Genomic DNA, 25,522 nt, shown 5'->3' with positions numbered 1-25,522 from the left:
TGCTCCTGTGAAGGGAATATTGTCTGGAGCAGGCTGTAAAAGCCTGGTGGGTCTCTGTGCACTCATCCAACAAAACCCTTGTGACAAAAAGATATCCTCCACAGGTCTGCTGGGAACTTCTCCATTGCAGCCCACTGTCCCAGCAAGATTTCTCCAATTGATATGGGGATCTTTTCAGCTGCTTCTGTGCAGACTTACCCACAGCTTCTCTCCTGGTCTTCAGAAGCTGATGCTAATAAAAAAGCCAAGGGGAAAAATGCCACCGTCTGCTTGTGCTCTCTGAGCTGGGGCTCCAGGGCACAACCACAGTGTAGCCAGTGCAAGGTTCCATGCTTCTTTTCCTGACTCCATCAGGAGTTTCAGATGGAAGTGAAGGACATGCTGCCGGTCCCCAAGAGAGGAAGTTTCTGAAGGTGCTCATGCTTTTGTGTTGTATGCTAATACAAGAGTGCTTGTGGCCCTTCTCTTCATCCTTTGCTGCTTGATTCATCAAACATCCTCTTGTGTGAGTCCAGCCTAACCAACATGTCCTGTTTGCAAAACCTCTGTCTTGTGTGACTCCTTGTGCACCAGGGCACAGAAAGGTAACAGCACATTGCACTGGAGCACATGCACATCCCAGATGTAGGGAGCGTTTTTGACACTTGTACATGTTTTCAGTAACTAATCTCATTCTTATTGTTCTCTTATATTTTGATCTTTATCTTGACTTTTATTTAACATATCCGATAGAAATTACTAAATCTTGCAAGAAACATACATAAATTTGCTGTATTACTGGAACATTTCATTTGTTCCTATTGAACAGACTAAGCTGGAGAAAGGGAAGAGTATTTTTGTATACAAGACTGCAAACACTTCTAACTTTCAAACATATAAATAACAAAGAAAGAGTAATGCATGATACACAACTCCTTCTCTGAAAAAGCCACCTCTGAAAAAAAACTGACGCTGCATAGTTTGGGATTCTTACTTAGTTTTTTGAATAGTCTAATTCAATGGGGCTTTTTGCATCTTACTACTAATTTTTGAAAGTTTTAAAATATACTCATTCTGATCCATGGAAAAGGCATCTCAAAGCATCGTATCTTTACATATAAGTGTATATGTACACACATTTATATACAGTAAGTCCATCTATTATAACACACATATAAATATATATTTCAATATACTTCTAAAAGCAAAACCACAAGGAAAATCCTCTCATCTCCTTGACAGCTCTTTGTGTCTTTGACAGATGTTTCTAATACAGCAGAACGATGCAAAGACTTAAACAATAGTTCTGTTGAAGTCAGTGTGGCTTCTGCCACTCATTCCTTGTTGGGCCAATACTGCACTCCAATCTCTGCCCAGACCAAATTAACAGAAATGTTAACATCACAAGCTTTCCACATGGGTTTGGATTCAGTGCAAATATCAAATCATCTGTGAGATCCCCTCCCCCCTCCCTTTCTGAATGCTGTTAACAGCCTGAAAGGATCATCTCTAATGTTATTAGAAAAAGAGAAAATATTTGAATAATGTAATTTGCTGTTTCTTATGTGTTTGTCTTATATTTTCTGCTGTTTCAATATAAAAATAAATATATATATTTCTCTATTTGCATATTATGTCAATTGAAGGCTTTTATACAACACATTGAATATATCTCTCTAGCTTTATCTCCAGGAATCAGAGCAAATATCCCCAGATTGAGGGTAATATAGGGCACTTTGCAAAGTGTCTGAATACAGGAATCATTTGGAGAAGCACTGCTGCAGAGTGTAATTCTCTCTCTGCCTGCTTTTGCTCCTTTCCTTCCACAGGAAAAAATGGGGGGGGGATTTATTACAAACATTTCTGTTACTCATCTTTGAAATGGTTCTGTGCTAAAGCTAAATGGAGACAGGAGATGTTTCTCTCCTCATTATCTTCAGAGTGACCTCGGCACTGGTTTTGCCTATGGAATGCAGGGGTACATCTGCTCCACATCAAAGTTCATTCCACATTTTTCTGCCCTCTGTCATCCCATATTTGCAGTACATTCCCTTCTCTTTCCTTAATTTTCTTTTGCTTTCCCCCATTCTTGGCAGGCTTCAAGGACACTGGAAAATTCACCATAGCATGTATTACAAAAACAAAGAAGAATAAGCCTGTTATTTGAGGATCATCAGAACAATTTCTGATGAATTCTCAGCACTCTTGAATATGGCTTGCCTTTCTAATGCTGTTATTCATATGATTTCCAATATAAACTTTTTCCATCCACTATTTATTTATTTTAGGTTTTGGTGAGCTTTGCTGCACATGCGTTGCAGTTTGGATTACAAAGGTACCTTTAACACTGCTATAGCAAACTTTGGTTTGTAAAACATGAGTTTTTCTTTTGTTTATGGAGCAGGGGTGCCAAAATACACACACACAAAAGGAAGTGTGACAAACCTCAACAAAGGTTGACCTCTTAGCATAGCACGCAGGCACACATTTACTAAAATGAGATGCTGATGAGCTCTCTGCTAGCAGATATGTTCCAAGAAGTGTACGGGCAGATCTCTGCAGTATTTTCCTCACAAGGATGGAGCCAAAAGATTATTTGACTCTGGTCTGACTAACCTATGAACCAATAATGGTCAGAGTAAATTTAAAATGCCAGATAATTTTGTTGCCTGGTCCGCAACTTTTAGCCATTTGCACTGCACTGGAGATACTGAGGTTCTTGGGTTCCCTTTTTAACAAGTTGTTTGATTTCCTTTAGGAAAATGTCTGGAGCTCACCTTCTAAAGGACTAAATGATTAGTATTCCAAAGAACAGCACTGGAACTACATAGGTTTTAGTCCCACACACCACCACAATAGAACCAGGTCATATAATTTGCAGGGCAGGTGGAACTAGGCTGCCCTGGGGGTGGCTACCATGAACAGCATGGATAAGACCTTTTCTGTGCCACTTGGCCTGGCCACACAAGCGCTTCCTGTCCTGCCATAGATGATGTGGCTGCAGGGAAGTATCTGAAGACATTGAAATCTGCTCCACCAGTGATGACAAGAAGCATTATTCCTTCTAACTGCACAGTGAAGTACACAACATCCCTGAGCATCAGTTTTGCTGGGCTAGAAGTGAACTGGGCTTCTATGATGGGCATGTGGGTAAAAAGAAACATTCTGTGCATCCTCCCTATTCCTTCTACCCCAGACTATTCCTGCTGAAGGCTGGTTTGGTTTATCCCATGTGAGCCTCTCAGTACCAGAACGCAGCACTGATGGTCACAGCGGGCTAATAATTAGATCTGCTTGTAAAATGCTTTTGAGATCATCTTTTCTCTTCCCACAAATCAACTTATTCATCCATAACTAATTCCCAAATTACTTCACTATATGTCCCCAGCTACCTAACCCTCTATACAGAATCTGCATGCATAATTTTTATGGATTTGAGATGGGAGAGGAAGATACAATTTTAGTTTTACTCAAACTCTTGGATGTGACTTTGACATAGGAAGCTCAAAACCAAAGGCCCAGAAGGGTCAACTGGGTCCTACTTCATTTGCACATCTTTTATCCTCTTCAGGCTTTTTAACAAATATCTCTCTCAGAGAACAAACTTGAGTCCTTTGTCTTTCCCTAGTGTTGCCTTTTTTGTGTAGGAAGGCCACGGACTGGTATAACACTGGATCAGCTTTCAACAGCTTCACCAGTGTGGCAAGGACAATTGAAGGGCTGAGATCACTATGAAGCAGGCATGGAAGAGAGTCTGTGGCTCTTCCCAAATTCATTGCTGGTGTGCTTTTCTTCGTAGTTCCCATCTGCATTACATTTAGTGCCTTAATTTCCAGTCGCTTTTGTTTTCAGGAAAACAGAAACAATTTGTGCCATCACATTGCATTTCTTGTCTATAGTTAGACAAAGGGTAAATGGTGAGAATCCATTGTGAGCATTCACCGAGTCTTCTCTGAGCTCCTCACTTCTCTGCCTTTGAATTCCAGGGATAAAAAACTCTGCTATTCTCTTTTGCCTGCGAAGAAACATTTCAATTTCAATCTTGCCTTTTAGGTTGTTTTGCTCTCCAGCCCACTGCTGGTTTCACAGAACACAAATAGTTGGAATATGCCATCTATGGGCCTGAGGAAGGCTTGCAAGTTCTAATAATTGGTTACAGAGGCCTGTTTTGCTATTTAAAGAGAGAGGCAAGCTGTATATTCCATTAAAGAAGCAATGGCAATGTTTGGAGACAACTCCCATCCCTCATCTTAAACCACTCCCATTCTAAATATAAACCTGCCTGGCCACAAAAATGCTTCCTGTTAGGAACCAAATACTGATTGTGTCTGATTCAATAGCACTTTACAGTGGTGATAGGAAGGAGAAACAGATGGAACAAAACTCTCCTGTTGTTTTGGTGTTTGGTTGGTTTTTTTCAGTAAAATATAAATTAATGTCTTACTTCACACAGCTTCTACCAAAGTCCCAGCTGCTGAGCCAACCTCTAGTCTAAGAATACAGCTGGACTTTCTATTATTCTTATAAAAGTCATTTTTGGGGATAAATAAGGCTCATTTGCCTTATTTAGCACCTTTTAAATTGAGACGTCATTTCAGCCAATAAAAGGCTGCAAGGTGAAAACGTCAGATAGGTCTAACAGGGGACTGAGAAAAGAAAGCTTGACGTGAAAGTGCACAGGATGACAAATCATGAGACATCTCAGTATGTAACCAAACCTCAGCAGCAGTGAGAGGTACTTAGGAGAGGAGAAGACTAATATTCTTATTCATGAGGCTGGATTCACTGGTTTTCACACTGAAATTGCTCCAGTGTTTCAGTGGAGCCAGAATCCAGCCCAGGTCCACGGCGTGCACTTCGGTGACACACTGGAGGAGAACAGAGGATCCAAGGTACACAGAGTAGTCATTGCTCCATGTAATTTGTGGTAATTACTCATGTGCTGCCTTAGCTCAAGGTTGATTGAAGTATGCCTCAATGAGAGACAGTTAGCTGATCAACTCAAATCCCCTGAAATTTATCTTGACCTTAGAGCATGCACAGGGACACTCATTATGAATAAGCACAACCTGTGGCAAGGGCTTAACTTCCCCTCACTACCCAGTGGTGCAAATCTGCTCTTTGTTACACGTCCCTATAGAACCAGACTCAGTCCCCCAGTCAGGGACTGAGAGGAGTGCAAAGAGGTTCATGTCCCAGTTTAAGTCATGGCCACCAGAAACTAACTCAGTGAGACAACAATATCAGCCAGCACTTTCGAATTTGGAGTCTTTGGTACAGACCCATAGATCTATATTTAGCATCTTTTGACAAATTAAGGGACATTGTCCATCCAGCACCTTTTAAGAGAAAGAAACTTTGCTTTTTAAATATTCTAGACATTTAAGCCAAAGAGGGCAGCTGTTACTGTCTCCTCAGAGGTTGCCTGTCAACTGCATGTCAATCCAAGTGTTTCCTGGAATGATCCTGTTGCTTTGTGCTAAGAGTTTGCATTAAACCTGTGTAAATCTGTTTGTCAGAAAGGTTGTTCCCAGGGAAAAAGTCCCCAAATTCTCATGAGGATAGTGCTTAGAATGTATTTCCTGAAAAATATTACAAATGCCATGCAGTAGAAAAGGCAACATAGTCAAGAAACAGCCACTAGCAGGCACTTTACAGTGGACACTAAGAATAAGCAAAGAAAGAGGCCTCTGTCCAGAGACACTGAAGCTGATCACACCACAGGCATAAGCAACTTCTGAATTAAATCTGCTGCCACCTTCTTGAGTAAGGCTTACTTTCACTGATGTGTTGGTGTGGTTCACTAGATGCTCCCTCGGAGTAGAAGTGCTGCAAAGCCCAGATACCCTTCTCAGTCAGCCTCCAAGTGATTCTTAGTTCTTCTCCAGTGATGCTATCTTGAGGTTAGTGGCCTTGAGAAATAGTGGCCAACTGAATTATACTCATTAAAGAGAATGGCAAAGCTGAAAGGAGAAAGTTTTAAAGATGTGTGAGCAGTTTCTATAAACAGCAAGCTAATTTAGACATGGCAGCTGCTCTGCACTCTCATTTGATTGTTTCTGAATATAAGTGTTCTTCAGCAGAGTGTGATACCAATTCTCTTGCTTGCTGCAGACCCCATGGCCATAATACTCCTCTCATACATCTACAGTTTATCAATGAACTGCTACTTTGACTTGATACTCTTTTTTCATATCCTCAGACATTGGCAGCATCTAAATGATGCTAATTTTCTGCACAGCTTCTTGCTCACTCATACACGTATCTAAATATTCATCTTTCTCTAATCTCCTAAAGCTCTCCTCCAGGCTTATGTTACTTTCTTTGCATCCCTACCACAGATCCCACTTCTTGATTCTTGACAGCATCAAATACAGGAATTTTCAAAGCCCTTCATAAGTAAAATAAGGACCCAGTTTCCCTTTTTGGATCCAGACAGGACCCTTGAAGACCTTCAGTGATGGGCAGAGAGGACTGTGGGTGTCCACTTCTTGTAACTTAAAATCCTTAAAGAATAAAATGATAGTTGCTAGCTGTACTCAGATGAATGCCAGTGGTCTTCCTCATCACATAGCTCCACAAGGAGCTCCAGAAATTACTGTGGGGGAGACTCCTCTGAGCAGCACAAGCTCCATGTCTTCCCTCCTTCTTGTCCTTCTCTATTGATTGTAACTCATAAAAGAGAGTGGCCAGAGGACGTGAGGATCTATCACAGCAGTTGCTAGTGCTCCATTGGTGGAGCTCAGACCTGTTTCTTGAGAGCTGTGCATTTGGCTTGAAACAACATGGACACACCAGGGCTGGTGTCATGGTATTATGAGGTTTTTGTGAGGTGAAGCACCAACATGTGCCTATGCAGAAGTCCAGAATTAAGTGGGAAAACAGATTGCATTTACATCAGCCCCAGTTTCCCGTTCATTATTCACAGTTTGTTAGATGGAACAGGTAGTTCACTCAGAATTCTGCTTTTCAAATCTGTATGGTTGCTGAAAGTGATGGTTACATTATTATGACAGATACAGAGGGATGAGTAGGCATACTTAGTTTTTCATCCACAAATAAACATTTTTCCAAAAGTAGCCATCCCAGCATTTAGGTTTCCTTATGCTTAATTCCATTGTTTTTTCAGTGGGTTTGTTTAAAAACAGGAGAAGACAGGAGAGGAAGTTCATAATTTAGTAACTACTGTAACCTTTCCAAGGACAAAAAGGAGATCTGATCATGCCTGTGTGCTTTTTGGTAGGACACAGGAAGGCAGAGAAATAGACTAGTCTAGATTAGACTAGAATCTCATTTTGGAGACATACTGTCTCACCTTTATCCACCATAAGTGCATTCTTCCAGATGCATGCCCTAAGTCTGATATGCATAAACCACATGCTATGAGCTGCTGGGCCTATCAGTCCAAAATATCTAAGAGACCACAGAATAAATCTCATTATGGCCTGGTGGCTGTTGTGCAAAGCTTTAAATTCCTGTTTTGTTTTTACCTTAGTGTTTTCGGGCTTCGGATGGGGAGCATAATGTTAATATTTCCTTCACTTGGCAGGAGATTGTTGCACACCCCACACCATGTTTTGTTGCTCTATTTGTGGCTGGTTCTCTTCTTCCTTGTGCTGCCTTGGCACAAACACCAGCAAAACCCAGTGTTTCCAGCTGGCTGAGTGAATGAAGCCACTAAAAGAGCTTACTCAAAGAACAACCCTTGGAACCTTGAAGCAATTAACACCTTCATGAGGGTGATAAAAGAAATAATGGTGGTGGGGACAAAGAGGTCACAGCAGAGTCGGGGCAATGCCAGTGGCAAAGCCTATGGCTCTCCCTTCCAGGACTTGGCTTCAGTCGCCTCTGCCCTGGCTCAGCACTGCTGCCACTGACCAGAGCGCAGGGTACACGCTGCTCTTTGTGACTCGGCCACCTTGGTTCAGAAACAAGAACTTTGGGGTTTCTGCTTTCTTTGACTTGTTCAAATTCATGCCAGCAATTCCAACGCATCAATACTGTAAATAAAAGGGAGACATGAAACTGAGGGGGTTTTAGGCTGCTACCACAAATGGTTATTTATTTTCCTTTGCTTTGTGGTCTCACTGGTATGCTGCCTGTCTCATTTTACAGTCAAGAAATGTGGACCTCCATCACATGGGACTTGTCACTTAACTCCAGACAAGATCTGACATCTCCTTTTGTTATTTCTAGATTAACAAAACAAGAAACAGCTGATGTGTATAGAGAAATGCCATCTCTTGTGATTTCAAAAGAGCAACATCTTCATCTGGTCTTTACGGGGAAGAAGTTTTGCTGCTTCGGGAGTCCTTGGACATCTTTCATTTGAGTCTTGGTGAAAGCAGGTGACACCTGGTGTCTCTTTGTTCATGTATCCTGGGCTTTCTGTCTGCTCAGTAAGTTTCACCAGTGCCAGGAACTCAGAAATGGTAATTTATGCTTACTGGAGCAAACATTGCCTGCAACAAGAACACCTGCTCCTGTGTAAGAGACTTTCCACTTTGCAAGGTGGTCAGTCCTGCCTGTCCTCCCTTCCTGCACTATAGTACCTGATTTGAAGTTGCCCCAGAAATCCTGGTTTAAAAGCTTGCACCTTGCTTGAGGATGGACCACTCTGGACCCTTCAATATATCACTGTAAACCCAGCCAAAAAAAAAAAAGGATTAAGGCTTGTGCTCCAGGTGTGCAATAACTCTACTCATCAGAGACTGAAATCCAAACAAATTCAAGGCATGTGCTTACATACATTACATAGTGAAACACTAATCTTCACTCTCATGTAACAAAGTGCAGCAAATGTTTAATGGACATAACCTGGGAGCAGTGAAAATGTGGGTAGAAAGTACCAGAGAAGGCAAAACAGGGTAATATCAGTCTCAGAGAACTGGTTCTAAGAAAGCAGGACTAGAATAACACTAGGTTATTTTTAAATTGCTGTTTACTGGATAGGACGTATGTCTATTTGAAATTAACAGCAGCATTAGTAAAAAAATCTACTTAAATCTGCTGAAGTCAACAGAAAAGAGGGTTGGTCACTGAAATATCTGCCAGATCAAAATTCATGTCTGAATAGGAAGGTAGATTTGGGATTTAAAAGGACAGTTGATACCAAAACAGGGAAGTCCAAATGCCATGTTAAATAGAATTTTTTTTCCTCCCTGTTCCCACTCTTGCAAAGAATTGGTAAGTGGGTTAAACAGCACATGACTCTTTCCTCCCTTGGATATCTCTGCTGCTGGCTGAAGACAGCACAGCACTCCTCAGATGGCAAAAGCAAGAGGAATTCCTTTCGTAACATCTGCCTACGTGAGGGTCCTGGAATTTGCATCTTCCCTGAGCCTGCTTTAGCTCACCTCCCTGCCTTCTTGACATTCCCCTCTTGTTCAGCAGATAAGAACACATTTTCAGAATCAGTTTTGCAATTACCCATCTTCTCAGTTTTCTTTCCTGACCTTTAAAGGGGATGCACCGAATAAATGCCTTTGTACAAGTGCCAGACTTTCTGCAGGGTGGCTGTTTCAAAGGACTAAATATGATCTTTTCATAAATACCATGTCAGGCCCATGTAACTCACAACTTATTTATTACAGTCCTAATGCACACCGTGGAAGCCGGGGCTAGTGTTGCACAAGAACATCCATCTAAAGCATTTCAGAACTGCAGAGCAAGGTAGACAGCTAAATTTTTGTGCAAGCTGCTTGGCCATTGTTAAGTCTAGCTTTTACTTGAGTTTCGTGAAGCATTTAAAGCTATTCAGAGTTTAGAATAAAATGATAAAAATATTGCAGCCTGTGAATTGTTTGTTAGATATATAGCCTTGGTATTCAAAATCCAAGCTAGCCACCTAGGTAAAAGGACAGAAAACTCTTCTGTGACATTGAGTGTTATCAGTTTGTCCCCATTGACTAAATATTTCCAGCCTCCTTCAAAGCCTTTTGGGATTTACACACCCCCACAGGGCTCACCTGAGCTGGACAGAAAGCTGCCTTAATGAAAAGCTTTCCCACACTTTGCTGTCACCATAATATCCTCAGGAGGGGAAAATGGCCCCTGTCTTTGGTGTGCATTGGCTCCACACTTATGTCCCCAAACATGGGCAGTGGGAAGCCAAGAGAGATTCCTTGCTTTACTGAGAAGCTCAGCATGGACCACCTAAGGGGTGCCCTTACCCAGGAGGCAGTCAGCAAGTAGTATTGGTTGGGAAGCATGTCTGGGTCACAAGTGTCACTGCTTCGGTTAACCCCTTCATTTCCCAAATGCAGAAGTGTATGGGAGGATTTCACCCAGTATGGAAGAGCCATGAGTTCAGAGCATCACACCCTGCAGCTGGCTTTCCTGCCATACATGTGTAGCATAGATAGCTCAATGCTCCTTCACTCCTCTGTCTTCCCCTGGTGCACATGTGCCTGGTGGATTGTGAACCTTGAGGAGCTGGTGGGTCCCTGTGCTTCAATGCAGTTGTGGTCAATGTAGCTGTGTTCAATGCCTTTGCTCGCAGTTTCTGCCATGGAAACTGTGTGTGTAGCTCTAACAGATCAGGGACAAATAGTTTATACTTAGCAAAAGCAGAGACACCATCTCAGGTTTTTTTTTTTTTGTCCCATTGAGTATGCCTTGGCATTTTTACAGGGTTGGGTGCTTATTGAAAATGTGGCTCTAAGATCTTTGGTGGAAGCAATTTGTCCTTAAGATGAAAAAAATTTTCAAGGTCCTTTCTGTCTGCTGTCATCCTGCACAATAGCATTTGATAGCATTTGATACATCCTAAGACAAAGGCTGGCATACCAATAGTAAATGCACGAGATAAAAATAGTTAATGAGCAAACTGCACTTGCTTCACTTTGTGCTTTATGCATAGTCATAGACAGATCTTAACCTAAAAAGATCTGATGCAGCATACATTGCTGCTGAGGTGAAAACACTTGTGTACTCTTCATCTCACACAGCCTGCTTTTGTTTATCAAGACACAAGTAGGTATCAGCACTGGATGCTTAGCTTTCACCTCTAAATCTGGCTTTCAGATCTAGTGGCACAACTTCTTCCATTTTTGCAGCGGGGTTGAATTAAACATCAATTCTTTTCAGTGATGTGTTTTAAAAGCAGCAACTCCACCAAGAGGTTTTGAGAGTCAGGTTGCTTGAGAGCAAGTAAAAAGTAATTGCAAATAACTTTGCTTTTTTACTGTAATTTTCAGATGGGAAGAATAAATCAGAACCACGAAGGGATGTTAGCAGAGCCAAAGTTATTTAGAGTTTAGGTTTCATAGAGCCACTGGCAAGATAAAGTCTTTTGTGGCTCTATATCAACCTTCTTACAAATAATCCAGAAAGTTGTACTATCTGCTGAGCCTGGGGGTAACTTCATTAGCAGACACCACATCTTATTTGAATTACACATACAGTTGGGTGTTTAAATTACAGGAAGACTTTGTGTTTAAGAGTTTCCGCATCATGCCGAGGCTTGGGCAAAAAAGTCAGGTTTGACACATAATAGGGATTGATGTGCTACTTCAAATGCTGGTGTTACTGGAAAGGAAGGAACTTCCACAGGAAGAGCAAAGGAAATTATACAGGAATCAATAAAGAATGCTAAAAATAGTGCTTGACTTATCTTCCATGTGAGTCAAAATACCCTACTCAAGGGATACACATGCTATGTCTTGGCTGGTATATCCAAACTGCTTTTACTGGTGCACAGGCTGTCAGGATTTCCTCCTAAGTCAATGGAGAGAGGCAAGAGTCTCTAGAGGACAGTTCATCTCATCTACCTAAGGAATTGCCAGCAAAAAGAGAGTGCTGTAGAACCTGCCATTTTCCTAATTGCCATCAGCTTCACATGCTTAAAGTCAAGCATGTGCTTAATTAATTTCCTGGAGGGTGCTCAGGGAGCTGAGCACCTGGCAGGACTGAACAGCTAGCTTGGAGGAAAACGAAGAAATTTGCAAATGTTCTGGATGAACCTGATGAACAAAACTGGAAAATGAGGAGAGCTTGCCTGCAAGGATGACTAAGTTGCAAGCTTGGAAGCGTAATAGGTCCCAGGAGAGAGAATATGATTAGTCAGGTAATTTACAGGTAATGTGCTTTCATGGTTTCCTACTTAGCATTAATTTTCTAAAGCACCAGGCAGAAGCTTGCTCAGAGGGGAGGAGGGAGGTAGTGGTGAAGCAAGGGGCTGGGTGGCATTGTCCTGGGGGATGCCATGCCATGCCATGCCATGCCATGCCATGCCATGCTGGGAGCAGAGCTCTGGTCCCTGAATCCTGCCATGCCCAGCCTTGTCTGGCTATGCTTTTGCTTAGATAGAAGCTCTCTGGCAGCATCCATGAGCATCCTCTTTCCATCCACCAGGCCCTCTGACAGCATCAGCACCAGGTGATTATGCTCAGAAAGGAGGAACAGCCAAAGCCTTTTGCCTACACATTGGAAAAAATTAATATTTTTGGGATTTGAAGCAGAAGCTTCAGCTTGGAAGTTTACAGGGATTTTAGCTGTGCAAAGCATAAGCAAAACTAAGCAGTGTGAGTTGGGAGGTGATGTTGTTAACCAAGGCACTAACAAACAGTGGAGAATGTGACAGGGAAAATGATGGGTGTATGGCAAATTCTGGGGGGGAAGAGAGGATGTCACTTGGCTTTCTTCAGACTTGGGATTAACCTTTCTACACTGCAGTGGCTGTTATATCTGACTAATCAGCTGGTCAGATCTGTTAATTAGATCTATCTTAAGCCCACATTTAGATGAGCACTCTTAAAGAACAGATTAGATGAAGGACAAATACACTAGTATCCAAGGTCCTTCTGCAAAATGTGAGAAAAGATGGTTTGGGCACCATTAAGGAGGAGATTTTTGTTTCTTAGATGCTATTAAAGCCTATTACACAAACTCCTCAGGGCTCTCTACTCTCCTTAATGGGGATTTTGTGACTAGATTGAGAGCAATACAAGGCTCTAAATTTGAAGATTATAGCCTGTAACATGTCACAGAAAGTTTTTAACATCGCCCCTCTAAATCAGCACCAGACAAACATGTGCAAGGAATAATACTCTCCCTACACGCCTCCCACCTCCAACCTCCCCATCTTGCAAACAAAAAACTGCAAGAGCCAACAAATCTGCTCTGGCTTGTTTTATTTCACTTTGAGCTTATTAAAATGCTGTGTTTGCAGTTTATATTTGTTGGCACACTGTTATTTCAACGACATTTAAACAAGAGCTATATAAGCAACAGGCAGATCAAGAGAGTGGCTAATTTCGTTCTGTGTTTTGATGGGATCCTATGTAGTCTTATAATCACCAATTACATTATCTGTGCTATTTATTTGCTTTTGATTTACTTACTTCAGAGGATGACTGACTTCAGCTGTTTCCCTTTGTTTCTCCTTGTATCCGCTTTCAGTTTCTCGAGTACCAGCATGACAAATACAGCAACAACCAAATTAATCTACCAGCAGCAAGTGTTTACAACCCTAAAGGATTGTCTGTGTGGGTGTTTAAATTAAGTAGGAAAAAATAAATCTTTATTAGAAACAGTGTTTATAATGTGTGACTGCACTCCCTTCTCCTCTACAAGGCCAGACCTTGGTATCCAAAGTCCCTGGCATGGAGCAAGTACTGCTTCCATGGCTGGCCATCCCCCAGCTGATAGCTGCAGCCCTTCATGGGTTGGTAACATCCAGAGCATTGTTGCAGGCCTTTGTTTTGGCTTGGTAAACACTCCTTTTAAAATCATTGCTAGTTCCCAAATAGGTTGCTCAGGAGCACTCAAATCAAGGTGTTATTTTCTCCGTACAACTTGTAGCTATGTCTGCACAAGTAAATTTATTGTGCCCTGCTCCACTCCCTGGCATTAAGGGCCCCAGTACCATATGTTTAACCTCTGCTACTCACCAAAGAGTGTGCCTATCTCAAGCTGCCTCCTGGGAACAGTTTCTGGGCCAGATCTTTGGAAGATGCTCTTTGGCAGGAGCTATGCTAACAATTTGACAATACTTTGCCATTGTTCAACAATTTGAACAAAATTGTTTAACAGAACAAGCAAGTTCTGCCTCCTGGGAATGGTCCCAGGCATTGTTAGTGGCTGTGTGCTTGGACTAGTAAATTAATGTTTGCATGTGACTCCTCTTCCTGCTTCTCAGCAAAGCTTGACTTGGTCCCACCCCAAGTTCCAGCCTTGTACTCCTTCATCCCAGAACTGAATGTCCATAGCCAGGCAGCACAAAATTGATGCCATCCACAAACTGCCTGAACTTTACCCCCTTGTTGTGTCTTTCAAATAATCAGCCTTTCACTTGAGATTCTAATTTGAATGTCCTTAATAAATGTGAGCCTTTTTTATCATACATTGAGCTTGTGCAATTCCCAGGCAATACCTACAACTTTTTCTGAAATTCAGGAACCAAAATTCAATTGACTTCAGCAGCAGCGTCAGTATCATAGCTCTGTGGATGCTCTGCTTCCCTGCATACACTGGTGCCTTCATATGGAGAGGAGTGGGGCTACAACTAAAATGTTTAAAGATAAATTCATCTTCTGTGGAATGCACAAGGCAGCTTCAGCTCTATCTCCTGAAACCAAGCCAAGATGAGAAGGCAAAATGTTTCCTTTCCCATAGTCCAACAACGATAACATTTTTCATATCAGGTTCTTTTAAGAAAAAATATACTATGCCTGTGTATATGGGAAGTAAGTTCATCTGACTATTTCATCTCTGTAATTTCTTCCCTTTCTTGTCAGCTTCATTTTTTCCAATAGGCTCTGAGAAATGAGCAGTTCTTCCCTCTTTGTCACTGGAAATAAACAACTATTTTGTATGAGCTTTTCCGTTAGGAAGCAAAGCTGAATCTACTATTCCCCTCCACACTGATTATTGATTGTTTGTTCTTTTGGGTGTAATGGTGTTTTTTTCTACCCTGTCAAGGGTGATATCAATGGTAAAACCTCTGACAAATGTTAATGAAAATTTTAATCCCGTTATATGTATATACAACCCTGAATAATTCTGGGTCAGACTTTACTGTCTACCAAGACCTCCCTCATCCTCACTGGGAGCCCTGAATGTCTTTGCTGTTCTCCACTTCTCTGTCTTCTAAAGGTTAAGGAAGCTGGAGTGACAGTCAGTCACTTTGCAGCAGACCTACTGTAGGTTAGCATGAAAGTGCCAGAATGAGTCAACCTGCAGGAGAGCTTTGCCTTCCTATTAGAAACAGAATAGAGAATGGTTTATATCAGATTACCCAAATAGGCAGGGAGATGGGAAAAAATAGTCAGAAATTATTAGGACTTGGTGAAATGAATACAAGGCATTTGGATGGTAAGTGGTCTATGGCCTGAAGGAAAGGAAGTCTTGTATCAGGAAACGACACAATGATGTGTAAATGCAGATGAAGGAGGATCAGTAAGTTCTTTGTAGTATGGTCTTAAAAGCTGGAGGAAAATCTCATCACGATGTGGGGTCTGGTATCAAAGGCTCACTCTGAAACTTGAGGAGGTGGATACAGCTCAGTCTGATGTCCTGACAGTGAAAAGGCAGAAGAAAACATATCTCACAGCTTTCTTTTCTAGGAGGAGGAAATCTTACTGGTATCACAAAGCCACTAGGTTGTCCCCAGCTGAGGAAACAAGGAGGTGAATCAAAATTTCCCAGGGTTCCATATGGAGAAGAACAATGGTGGGGGATGCCTAAAAGCAAGGAGCTGCTCCATGCTGTGTCAGACTGTGCCCAGCCACGGCAGTCACTTCAGTGCTATCAGCAACCTCACAACAAAGTGATGGTGGACAGCAGAGGAGGCAAAATGTGGGGTATCTGAAAGGCACAATTGTCTAAAGCCACCTACTTCCATCAGCTACAGGTTTGAGGCCCTTTATTCAGAGGAAGGATGATCTGGATGAAACCTGAAGGCAGCAGACAGCAGGGTCCTACAGAGCTTCAGACAAATTCCTACAGAAGAAAAACAAACAAGAAGGACTCCTGGCCCGTTTTTGATGTTCTTTCACTCCTACAGGTTCATTAGCAGACACAATTGTCTTGCAGACAGCACAGGCTCTTCTTCCTCACATACTTTTCCAGCTTCTCTGACAGGAGATAATGACTTTACTGTCTTAGGCTCATTAACAGCATAATTTCACATTTTAACTTTCCTGCTACTATGTTTGAGGGCCAATCCTGGCTTCTCTGTCCCTGTGAAGTAACTCTTCCTGTTGTAGAGAAAACTCTTGGCAGTGTATTAAAGGGAAAATATACCTTTGGAGATTTTTTTTTCCAGGATCACTCTTCAGTCATTCACTTTGAAGCTGATTTAAACTGGGAGGCCTGCTTCTGTAATCTAGTGGCTGGCTTAAAAACAGGTTCCAATGCACTGCTTATCTTCTCAGGAGTACTCAAATTGCACATGGCAAGCTTAGAGACGGAAGGTTCACCATTCTTTTTTTATGTTTATGCCTGTCACCCACTCCTTTACTTAATGTATTTCCAGAACACCTAACTGGTAGCACATTTTTCAAAAAATAATTTTAAATAGCAAAGCTAGACATTTCCCATGAGAATCCCCAGGAAGAACTATGTAGGTTTTATCAGTATTAATTCTTAGCTGGCACTTCCTCCCAAGAATTATTGTTCCCCTAAGAAATGGTTTTGAGACAACTACACAAAATAACTTAAAACATGCTGCCTGTTACTGCAATCTCATCCCTTTTATGAAGAGAAAAGACCAGCAGCCATTCTTGGAACTTGTCTTGCTTATGGCTATTTTATACACTGTAACCTTCCCAAGGAAGCACAACCCACCAAAGCTAGCTGGAAGGGACTCGTGCTCCAAGGAGCTACTTGTAGAAAATGAACAGTACAAATTGATGCCTGATGTAGTTCTGTTGATGGGGTGTTAATGAACTTCCAGCCCAGAGAACCCTGTCTTGGACACTTTGTTTTCCCAGCTGCCTCAAATGATAGATGGTGCATTTTCACAGTAGTTGCACTGTAAGTAAAACAACCACCTTATGTGCAATGCCACTCAGTCTATAGCCTCAGAAAAATGTTAGCATTGAATACAAAAGGAATAAATTAAAAAAAAAAATTAAGGATTGGGACCAGCATACTCCTGGGACCAGTACTGCTCCTTCTGATGTGTTGTTCTGGCTTCTAGCAGCTGGCAAACAGAGGTTTCTAGACCTAAAGAACATACCTGCAGCTCTGTGTTTATTAGCCCTGACAGTGGCTAAGTCTAAGTGCTTTAGAATTAATTTAATCTTTTAGCCTTCACAGCATCCTATGACATCCCACTGTTTAATGAAGTGCTATGGGGAAAAATATTTTCTCTTTGTTTTAAACCTCCATCTGAAGGTTCTTGATTTTGTCTTATGAGCAACTGCCAATGACTACTTGTTATTCACTTTCCTGTCCCCAGCACAGGAAAGACATCAACCTCTTGAAGTGAGTCCAGGGCCACCAAGATGATTGGAGAGATAGAGCACCTTTCCTATGAGGAAAGGCTGAGAGAATTTGTTTTGTTCAGCATGGAAAAGTGAAAGCTTAGGGGTGACCTAATTGTGTCCTTCCAGTAACCTGAAGGGAGCCCACAAGAGACATGGAGAGGGACTATTTACAAGAGCATGTAATGACAGCACAAATGGAGAATAGGTTAAGATTAGATATTAGGAAAAAATTCTTTACTCTGAGGGTGGTGAGGCACTGGAACAGGTTGCCCAGAGAAATTGTGAATGTCCCATTCCTGGAAGTGTTCAAGAGCAGGTGGGATGTAGCTCTGAGCAACCTGGTCCAGTGACAGGTATCCCTGCCCATGGCAGGAGGCTGGAACTTGATGATCTTTAAGGTTTCTTCCGACTCAAAGCATTCTGTGATTCATTCACTTAATGATTTTATAACCTCTCCAGTTTCTCCTCTCAGTCCTCTTTTTTCCTAGACTATGGAATTTCAGCTCATCTTCTGTATTAGAGAAGCTGTATCACACCTGTGGCCAGTGTGTTGGCCCTTTATGCACCTTTTCAAATTCTGCTATGCCACCTTTGAGGGATGGGGCCAGACACCAGATAACTGAGAGATATTCACTGTGGATTTATGTAATGACATTGCTGAAGCTTTGCCCTTCCCCTCCTAATGAACCCAGGAGTCCATGTGTGTTTTCCACTAGTGCTGAATCAATGTCCCAGGAAATTGCTATTTCAGAACCCAGGTGCCAAGTCTCTGCACAGTGATTACCCAAAATGCCTCACCTTGTCCTTACCACTTCACATGCTTCAAACTGCTTTGCATTAAGTAGAAAAGGCTCTGTGCTGCTTTTCAGGTGCAGGCTTGCCAGCAGGAATCCATAAGAGAGGCTACCTGCCATCCACAGCCAACACACCTGGAATGGAGTGCCAAGTGTCCAGGCCAGCTCAGCAGGCAAGGGGAGAAGCCTGCCTCAGGTTCAGGTTGCCTGGCATTTCCTGGCATGACAACCTGTCTTCGCTTCCTTACGGCACTGCCAAAAGTGAGCAAGCTGAAATCTTCCCCAGATGCCTACCTCAGGCTAGTTAAGTCTTGTTGGGAGTTCATTTCAGTTTGGGATTTTTGTGGTTTGGAGGGGGTTGTTTGTGATTATTTTGTATTGTTTCTCCCAGGCAAAATAGCTCTACCATTGCCAAGGAAGAAGCTAGGGAAGGTACCTCTTACCCATATTTAAAAGACATAAATTGTGTGATCTTTCATTTGGAAATTCCTAACACTAGCAGGACCTAAGAGAAAGATTGTATTCACGCAGATGACATTTTTACTCAGTGTTTTGCTGAGTACACTGAGTAGGAGACTGATGGCATTGCCACTGAAATGTACCTAATTTCTTCCAAATGTGTGAGGACTCCCAGTTTGAACAAATTTCAGAGATCTGAGTGGCTAAATTTGCAGAAAACCTTTCCTGGTTAGCCACTCACAGCTCCTGAAGGTCATGCTAGGCCAGGACACCCTAGTGGGGTAAAAGCCCCATCAGTCCTGTGAGCATCAGGGACCCCAGGCTTGGTGGGAAACAGCTCCAGGCTGCAACAGAAGAAAAAGCATCCAGCTAAGGAGAAGGAATGCAGTGAGGCAAAGGAGGCAGGGGAACTTTAGAGAAGCAATAGGGGAAGAGCAGAGCAGGAGAACCAAGATTCACCTTGATGCACAGGACTGACTTGCTCTGGAGAGGAAGGAGAGTAAGGAGTGCAGTTGTTATTTACAGGATCATGTTTTATCTCTGTTCTCCCACCTGGATCCAGACCATGGAGCTCCTAGCCCTTACCTAGCATAGCTACCTTCATCTCCCTCCTGTCCATGTATGCCACTACATCAAGCCCTACAGATACCAACAGACTGGATCTCTGTTCTGCAGACAGGCATTTTTTCTAACAAATTTCAAGTTTGAAGCATGGAGCAGGCTAAAACCAATTACTGTCACTTCCCCCTGAATATCAACTGGGGCCCATCAACATTATGCTGACTCCTTCCAAACACCCACTCTCCAGGGACTGCTTTCTCCTTGAAACTCAAGGGAATAATGTCAGATCCTAGCCAGCTGCATGGCGCCAGTGCAAAGGGAACAAAAGCCAAGGCAGTTGTGGGAAAAAGGCCATTGTTCCAAAAAATGTAAGTGATGTCACTCACATCTCTAACAGTGTCACTAGAGCTGCTTTCCTGCAGCGTGCTGCAAGTGCCTCTCTCTTGCAGTTGCCTGCAGTGAGGGTAGAAGGCATGGAAGAGATTAATCTGCTTTGCAGAGGCTGCATGATTATCATAAAACACCATTTTTCAGTGTAGTCTCCCTTTTGCCCCAGACATGGAGCTGAGCAGCACCGGGGTTTGGGGCTGGATCCCTTGAAGGGCCCTCACCCAACATGAGGGTGTGTGGGCAGCAGCGATGGCGTTGAGTGTACCTGTCCTCAGAGGGAGGAGAGCTGCTCGTGCTCCTCCTTACTGTACTCCCACTTACAAGTCACTGCTATTTGCATTGTGACATCTGCTAGAAATCTTAATCATGGGTTGTGGCCCCAGTGGAGTAGCCCTGAACAGATGTAAGAGTTACGTTTCTAATTATCTTAACACCTTTTTGGCAGGGTGTCACAAACACAAATTAATTAAGCCTCGTGCTAAGCCTGTGATGCAGAGTTACAGCTATTTCTCTTCATTCTCATTTACAAATGAAGAAGATGAGGGACCAGCTTATACCTGCTACTCAGTCCTAAACCCCAAGCTCTCTGCTGGCCTCTCCACTTTAGCCACTAGGTGCACTCCCACCTGACAGATCATCAACAAGTTTTGACCTGTTGTTGATAAAATTAACTACATCCAGACTGCATCCAGTGCTCCTGCAAAATCCTAACAAAGTTTTCTTACAAAGATGAAAATCCTGAAGAATTATTGCCCAGGAAGTACTTCCCCCCTTTCAAAAACCTGGGAGCTCACCATGAATGCACTCCTGAAGACACCCATATGAATCATTAGGCAGGCAAGGGATGACTCTTAATTGTCCATGGTTTGTCCATGGGTTGTACCTCTCTGTCATTCCCAGCATGTGGCCCTCATGACACCTGCACCTACAGCTGAATCCAAGGAGTCAAACCAGGCATACTTCCATTGCACCCTACAATCTAATCACGCTGAACTGTCTGCACCGTGGTAAAATCCAGCCACCATGAAAACCTGTGCAGTGGGTGGCAGCTGTAGTACCTACATCTTGTGAGAAACATCCTGGGAGATCAGGATACTGACACCCTCTGGTGATGATCCCAGAGCTCTGGGTATAGGAGGACTGCAGGAAAGAGGTGGCTCTGTTGCAGAACCATGCTGGTGCACCAGACGAGCTCAGGTGCACTTTGGGCAAAAAGGGTGGAATAAGGCTGGAGAGACATCCTGCTCTCCCTCTGAACCTTTACAGGAAAGGAGAAAACAACTTCAGCCCCTGTCTTGAAAGACATATCCCTTCCAGCCCTCTTGCTATTATCCATGAGCTGGGTACAAGTATTTCCAGGCTCCTCTAGCCTGGAAACAAGGGAGTTTGGGGCAAACTGGGCTTGGTGGGCATCACTCTTTAGCCACAGGCAAAGCATGTGCACCAGCAAGGCTGACTCCCCAGACCAACAACGATCCCTTTCCACAATCAAGCATTGAAATGATATTTTATTTTTCAGATCAGATTCTTGAAGGAAAAGCACGAGCAGAGCTGTCAAGGGAATCTCAGTCAGGTGGAGAAACTGTTAAGAGGACTTTGAAGTAACTCAAAGCAGACACTTAGAAATGGAGATATGCAGAATTAAGCAATTATAAAACTCTAACTTGGGGTTTCCATAAGCTTTTCATTGCACTTGCTAAGCAAAACTTGCTGATGTTCATGGGGATGATAAAAATCCCAGGCACCGGTCTTCAGTTAGTGGAATCTCATAAATTAAATCCCCTCTCTTTTATTTATAATCTTTTTATTGTAGAATTGTTCTAGTAAACTAGCCTAAACCTAGACTGCTGCAATCAGGCACCCTTTGTTCAAAACTCTTCAAGCTGTCAAAGGAAAAAAACAAAGAAGTCTATATTAGCCCAGTTTTAATCCATGGGTTCTGAGATTCTGCTTTTTTTATTATTATTTTTTACTCATTTATTGTGGATTTGGAAGAATTGGCAAAACTGATCAGAGAAAGCTTAATTTATGAGTGTGTGCTGTAGTGCTCTACTACTCTGCAGTACCCTTAGCAGTCAAAACAGTATTTAAGAAAATATATCTTGGCAAATGTGCAAATTATTATGAAACCCTTTCTACTGGTGTCTTCTATTTTGAAGAAAACATTATCATTGAAAACTGAGGCTCCTTTGTTGAGCTGCTTATTCTGGTGAGCTACAGGCAGAACTGTACTTAGTGGGAATGCTGTTGAACAGATGGGATCCCTGTTTTGCACATGATTCTGGAATGCAATAAAATTGTTTGGTTCTGGGAAACAGTTTTTTCCTCCCATGACACTGTCAAAATGACCAAAAGGTCTGATTCTGAAATCCATACTCTCGTGAGTAATTCTCACTCGTGTTTCAGGAAAATGCAAGTTATGAAGAAAACAAAAATACAGGAACATCACCTCTACTTAGAAATATTCTCATTTCCTGATCTTAAGAGGCTGGAAAAGTGAACCTGCTTTGGGAGTAAACAGATATAAAGAATCTATGTACATTGCTAGCAGCAGAAACAAGGGAAGGAAAATATTTAAATGCATCGCAAACAAAAACCTGTGCTTACTTCAGCAATTTGGCCTGGAGAAGTGGTATCAGGAGTCTTCTGAGAGATTTCTCTTTTCAGCAACTTCAGCTAGTAATCCTGAACACTTCCCATCCCTCCTCACCTCACAAAACCATGCTCTTCAGCAGCAGAGGTTAGGGAAGTCAATTGGCTGAAACACAAAGGGCCAGATTCTAGACTGGTATAAATCACTGTGGCCCCCCAAAAAAGCCACACTGAGGCTCTGTTGCTTTACACCCACTGAACATCTGGCCCTCAGCCTGTGGGAAGAGAATATAATGTGCCTCATGCTTCATGAATTTCTAAACAGCTGCTCTGAAGGACTTCTTCAGGCCTCACATGAGGCTGTTTGCCTTCACTGAAAGCTCTGGAAAGGATTGATTGTGCACAAATGATTTAAATTTCAGTGTTTGTAGGGCACAAAGGCATGCTGAAGGACATCTCCAATGTAGTAAGCCGCTTCTTGGCAAATCTCTTTGCAAATCAGGTGGGTGAAGAAGAGATTATGTCCAGTCCCAGCCAATTAGAGCTTCACAGTGCCTTTCCATACAGGAGTTGGCTTCAGTAGTTCTGACAGGATCAGGTGATTTCAGCCTGGTACACCTATGTGCAGTAAACATCAGATGGAGTTTGCTATGTGAATATGTGACCTTTCCCTCTAACCTTTTTTTTTTGGTTATTATTTTTAAGCAGGAATGACATCTTTGATCTATCTTTATCTTAACACTGCCACTGCTCTAGCAGATCTGCCCAAGAAATTTTGCAAAGAGCAGACTTAAAAAGTCATCTGACATTTTTTGATATTTTTACTAAGAAGCTTTCAGCTGCAGCATGTTACATTTTTTAGGAATTCAAGTCAGTAAGCAAATAGAAAAGATTTATTTGTTGTGTGACTCACATGGCTAGGGTGGTTTCTTATTATTTCCTTTATTAGCAGGTGAGACCACAAAGCACCAGTTTTGAGAGGGCTTGACTTACTAGCTAAACATAGTGCCTTACAAATTGCCTAAAGCTGCAATTCAGGAATATTGGGGTTGTCTATTTAAGGTGACATTCAGTCACTTCCCAAGTGGAACTTCTCAATAAATTATATTCTCTTGAACATTCTGGTTGCTCCTTGCAGTCAATTGCATTCCATGCAAAGCTAAAAACCTCTGTGCTCTTGGTGAAGGGTGAGACAGTCTGGGCAAAATTCATACTCTCTTACTCTGTTACCAGACCTGACACTTCAGCTGCCAGGAAACAAAGATGGTAGATGGCATTCAGATGAGTTAAATTGTTACCCAAAAGAGATTAAAGCCAGTTTGTGGTTGAGAAGAATAGCAGAAAGGTTCCACAGGCAGGATTCTCTATTCACTGAGCAAGTTAGATAAGCACTTCAAAGGAAACTGTGATTATATCTTCATGATAGCAGTTTTCTCCAAAAGACATTAACTTGGAAATATTAACAACAATTATTTTCTTTCCAGATTTGGTCAGCTTAACTCCACTAGAAAATTTGGATAACTACTGCAGGAAAATGACTCCAGTGTCATAGTGTGTTTCAGTATTCATAGTTTCACACAGAAAAAATGCTTGGGAAGATAAAGATGATGCCATCTGCATAAATTATTTGATAGCATTGGACTAATTAGAAGATGTATGCTGCACTTGCCAACTTCCAACTGTGTTTCAGTTTCCTGTAGAAGTAAGACCAGCAACAAAGGCAGAAGAGAACCAGGCAGATGCTTGCACACCCTAGGCCTGTGATCAGCCTTTATTCCTTTAAATCAATAATATTTTAAAAGTATTTGTAGTAATCATTCTAACATCATGAGTAGCTGCTATTGCAGAGCAGCACATTGTAAACAAAATTTTTAACCTACATGGAAGTAGAAGGACCTACTTCTGGACACTCTGAGGGGATGGTATCTATTTCTCTGCTGCAATGAATGACATCTGGGAAACGTTATTGCTTTTCCTGGTTTTCTCCTTGGTAAAGAACAGAAAACCAAGAATCAAAGCAATTGAAAGGGTGTTAAAAATCATTAAATTCAGCAGATTCATGTACAGAACAAATAAAGTTTGAATATTTTTGTATTTCATGGGAAATGTCAAATCCTGGTGAGTCATGTAGTTAAAGCAAACCTTGGATACAGAATAAGGAGCATGATCCTCTCTCTTCCCTCCTTCCAATCCTAAACTCATCTCTGGCAACAAAACTCACCTTTCCCATCCTTGTAAAGCACTGCTGCTTTTAATCCCAATTGTGGTGTAATTTGGAAAATGGACACATGATCTCATAACCCACCTTACTTCTTCTCCTGTGATGCTCAGAGTTTGGCTGCTGGGATTCTGGTACACTGATACATGTCAAAGCACAACTGGTTATATAATATGGGAAATAATGGGAAAATTTTCAGGTGACACAAGAGCATGTTGGTTTGATCTGCTGAAGCCAGAGTCCCCGTGCACAGACAGCTTGGGGACCTCCATCCGCTCCCCCCAGCACATCTCTCTGACTGGATGCATACTGGGAGCTGCAATGGTAAGTGCTCATCCTCATGCTTGATTTTGAGCTCTGCATGCAGCTCAGCAGGTGCCATTCCCTCAACTACTGCTCTGGTCTCCCTTCTTCAAGTGTTTTGTAATAAAGTCACACAAGAGGTTTCCTCAAATGCTTCATCATCCTTGGTAGAAAAGGAGCATCAAGTTCCCCATGCCTTGAGAACAACCCTCCCCTCTCTCTGCTCTTTCTCCTCTTAAATGCACATACATCGCTTGTAGACCTGAAGGCAAAACCTCTTAAAAAGAAAGAAAATAAGATATTTCACTGCCACAAGGGATGAAACAATGGAAAAACATTGGAGTGGCCGGTCTCTGGTCCTGGAGCATCCATTACTGTTGTGGCTGGTGGCATTATTCTTCTTGTTCCCCTCTAGGTAGCTCCTGCACCAGGGCACTGGATGTTCCCTGGCATTGTACTCTGAGTTTGATGAAGTAGAAACCATCTTCACTCTGGCAGGAACATTGCTTGCTACAAGCAAAACAATAGCTGTCATCCTCCCTCTTTCCTTCTCCGTGCTATGCTTCATTTTGGTTTACATTTAAAGAAACCAAAACCAGTCTGTCGTTTCAGCAGTTTCCCCGAGCCCTTCAGATGTGCTATTTGTAACTCTCGCAAGTTCAATGCAGGGTGTAGAGTTAGAAAAATAACTCCTTGGATGTGAGTCTGGGGTATTTTTTTCCTCTCAGAGCATGTAGATAACTTGTTAATACTGATGAGGTACACAGCAGTGAGGGGGAAGCCCCTTGCAAGCT

The 25,522-nt window shown here is 42.3% G+C and overlaps 1 protein-coding gene across 2 annotated transcripts in view; it reads left to right on the top strand.

Annotated features, from left to right (window-relative positions):
• The window catches only part of SCGN (secretagogin, EF-hand calcium binding protein), a 75,852-nt gene extending 51,656 nt beyond the window's left edge, over window positions 1-24,196 (top strand). The window contains exon 12 of one of the 2 annotated variants that reach the window (XM_053965943.1): window positions 23,692-24,196. In XM_053965943.1, the coding sequence (XP_053821918.1) occupies window positions 23,692-23,706 (15 nt within the window). In that variant the 3' untranslated portion in view covers window positions 23,707-24,196. Of the gene's footprint in view, window positions 1-8,175; window positions 9,713-23,691 lie in introns of those variants that run through there. The other variant, XM_053965935.1, reaches the window with a different exon arrangement.
• Window positions 24,197-25,522: the final 1,326 nt, after the last annotated feature.

Source organism: Vidua chalybeata, chromosome 1, assembly GCF_026979565.1.
Source record: "Vidua chalybeata isolate OUT-0048 chromosome 1, bVidCha1 merged haplotype, whole genome shotgun sequence".
Lineage (NCBI taxonomy): Eukaryota > Metazoa > Chordata > Aves > Passeriformes > Viduidae > Vidua > Vidua chalybeata.
This window is presented reverse-complemented; position numbering and strand designations above follow the sequence as displayed.